Source organism: Camelina sativa, chromosome 14, assembly GCF_000633955.1.
Source record: "Camelina sativa cultivar DH55 chromosome 14, Cs, whole genome shotgun sequence".
NCBI lineage: Eukaryota > Viridiplantae > Streptophyta > Magnoliopsida > Brassicales > Brassicaceae > Camelina > Camelina sativa.
The window spans coordinates 7,580,927-7,583,440 of record NC_025698.1 but is presented as its reverse complement, the minus strand read 5'-3'; the positions used below and the strand labels follow the sequence as shown (position 1 = coordinate 7,583,440).

Genomic DNA, 2,514 nt, shown 5'->3' with positions numbered 1-2,514 from the left:
TCAATCTTGATATCGTCTAGGTATGTTGTGAAGGCCGACCAATTATGAGGCGAAGATATCATCTTCACCAAATTGTTAATATCTCTGTTGATTAATACCTCCCTGTCAATTAAAACTGATTAATATTTCAGTTTTTAAATATTGTAAGTTTTATATCTGGCTACTTGTAGTTTTTATTTTAAATTATAATTTTGCCTTTAGAATAATCAGTTTCTATTTATTGTAAATTAAACAAAATAATAATAATAAAAAATTCGTAAAGAACTTGTGTTTTGTAAACTTGAACTTGTGTTTCTTTATTTTCCCTTGTGCTCCAAACCTTTGGAATCTTTCTTTCTTTTTCCCTTTCATTCAGGGATTGTTTCTTTGTTTTCTAGGGTTTTGAAATTTCCAGAATGGCTTTTTTTGCCAAAGAGACCAAACTCCTCGAGGCTGCAGACAATCTCGTCAAGCCTCATTCCTCAACTGATGCGACTCTCAATCTTCTCGATGTACGAATCCTTCTAACCCCTCTCTCTCGAGATTCTCTTGTTTTTGTAACGTTTCCTCGATAAATGGGTTTCTTTTGTTGCTTTCGTTCATGAGTTTGGTTGAAATTTCTCTGTTTTTGGGGGGGCTTAGATTATAGGAAACGATTAGAGTTTCTCGTTTCTTAAACATAAGGAAAATTCAATTTCTGCTGTTCTGTTCAATGTTCATTAGTTATTTTGTAGCGTTTACTGAGACATTTTGGGGGTAAAGGTGAAACCTTTTTAGGGTTCTATTGCTGCTTTCAAATCCCTAGGGGAATTTTTTTCTCTGCGATTTATGTTCAACCATCTGATTTTTGATGCCTCTGTGTGTAGGATGTCCAGTCTCTGCTCGGCACTGTCGAGCAAGATGCTCCTAGTTCTGTAGAAAGAGCCCTTTTTTCAACCACGACGGCTTTGGTATCTGCTGATCTCTTAAGAAACCCCGATTCTGATGTTAGGGTTTCTGTTGCCTCTTGCTTGGCTGAAATTATGAGGATTAATGCTCCACTGACCCCTTATCCCGATGTCCAAATGAAGGTTGGTTTACCTTTTAATCCACTAGTTGTGTGTACCTTTTGATTCCAGTAAAACTGGTCTCTTCTTTCCAAATATTCTCTCATGAGGCCATTGGCTTTGCTTCTAATTTGACTTGCAGGAGGTTTTTCAGATGACAGTAGAAGCATTTGATAAACTAGCTGATGCTTCCAGTCGCAGTTACAGGAAAGCTGAGGCTGTTCTTGAGACTTTTGCAAAGGTCAGATCTTCCTTAGTTATGCTGGACTTAGGAGTGCGATGATCTTGTCCTAGATATGTTTCGACGGTTCTTGAAAGTCATAAGGTAGGTGTACAAAGCTCAATTAACTCTTAGTTACTTCATATGTAACTGGCTTCAGGGGGTATTCACGTTTGGCATATGTTGATGTTTTTTCTTTTGTGCATCTGTTTAGGCTGGATCATCCTCGACTGGTCCTTCTCTCAATGAAAACGATTATGATCACAGTTATAGATGAAAGTGATGAAATACCCATGGATTTGCTCGAGACTCTCTTAAAACTCTGTCAAAAAGGAAAGCCGGGTAAGTTTTCCCCAGCTGAGGTTAGATTCTCCTATATTTTAAATACACTTGAGGTTTAATTTGTCTGATTGACTTGCCTTAGGATNCTCTGTCAAAAAGGAAAGCCGGGTAAGTTTTCCCCAGCTGAGGTTAGATTCTCCCATATTTTATATACACTTGAGGTTTAATTTGTCTGATTGACTTGCCTTAGGATGTCTCACCAGCGGCTTCCACGCTTGTGGAGAAGGTTCTCAGTAGTTGTGCCCGTAAGCTTCAGCCTTGCATCATCGAAGCTTTGAAGTCCACAGGGACCAGCTTGGACATTTATTCTCCACTAGTTTCATCAATTTGCCAAAGCGAATCTGCCATTACTCAAGGGCACAGTGATGTTAATTATTCTCCACTAGTACCAGGTCTCGAAGAAGAAGCCGAAGTAGTGGGAGGAGGCACATCTAAGGTATTTATTATTATTTTTGGCGATCCATTGTAATTTGTATGTATTTGATTGGGTTCTTAATTAGGTGTTAGAAGATTTCTCGTTCCTGTCCAAAAAAAAAAAAAAACCTAACAACTTTCTAATTCTTACTCTTCCTGCCTTGTTGTATCATCAGATCACCTGTGTCTACCGTAGGGTAAAGAAAAAGAATGCGCCTTGGGAAACAAATGATGAAGAGCCTGTTATACTTGAAACAGGCAATCCAGGTAGAGTCGACAACCGGAAACCTCTGGTGCAGTTGTTGGACTTCCGGAGTTCATCTGAACAATGGGGCCCTGTTTTGCGCCACTTGTATGAAGAAGAAGCAGAGGAAGAAGATGTGGATTACCTTCGCCAAAGAGACGATAGTCAGGTAGGTAACCCCTGATATTATTATTTATTTATTTATTTTTATTTTTGTTTAACACACACAACCCCCTGCGACATTGTAATATTTGTTTTTTTTTTTTTTT

General features: G+C 38.5%; 1 protein-coding gene across 1 annotated transcript; it reads left to right on the top strand.

Moving 5' to 3' along the window:
- Positions 311 to 2,429, top strand: LOC104743333. The gene is made up of 6 exons (XM_019235460.1): positions 311 to 491; positions 846 to 1,049; positions 1,180 to 1,350; positions 1,460 to 1,587; positions 1,791 to 2,023; positions 2,178 to 2,429. The coding sequence occupies exons 3-6, from the start codon at positions 1,322 to 1,324 to the stop codon at positions 2,427 to 2,429; spliced, it is 642 nt and encodes a 213-aa protein (XP_019091005.1). The 5' UTR covers positions 311 to 491; positions 846 to 1,049; positions 1,180 to 1,321.

Bases quoted from the DNA above. Each gene is read 5' to 3' on its own strand.
- LOC104743333 (XM_019235460.1), top strand. From the start codon at position 1,322: ATGTTTCGACGGTTCTTGAAAGTCATAAG. The intron at 1,351-1,459 runs GTAGGTGTACAA...GCATCTGTTTAG, and splicing joins CGGTTCTTGAAAGTCATAAG to GCTGGATCATCCTCGACTGG. The intron at 1,588-1,790 runs GTAAGTTTTCCC...ATGTCTCACCAG, and splicing joins CTGTCAAAAAGGAAAGCCGG to CGGCTTCCACGCTTGTGGAG.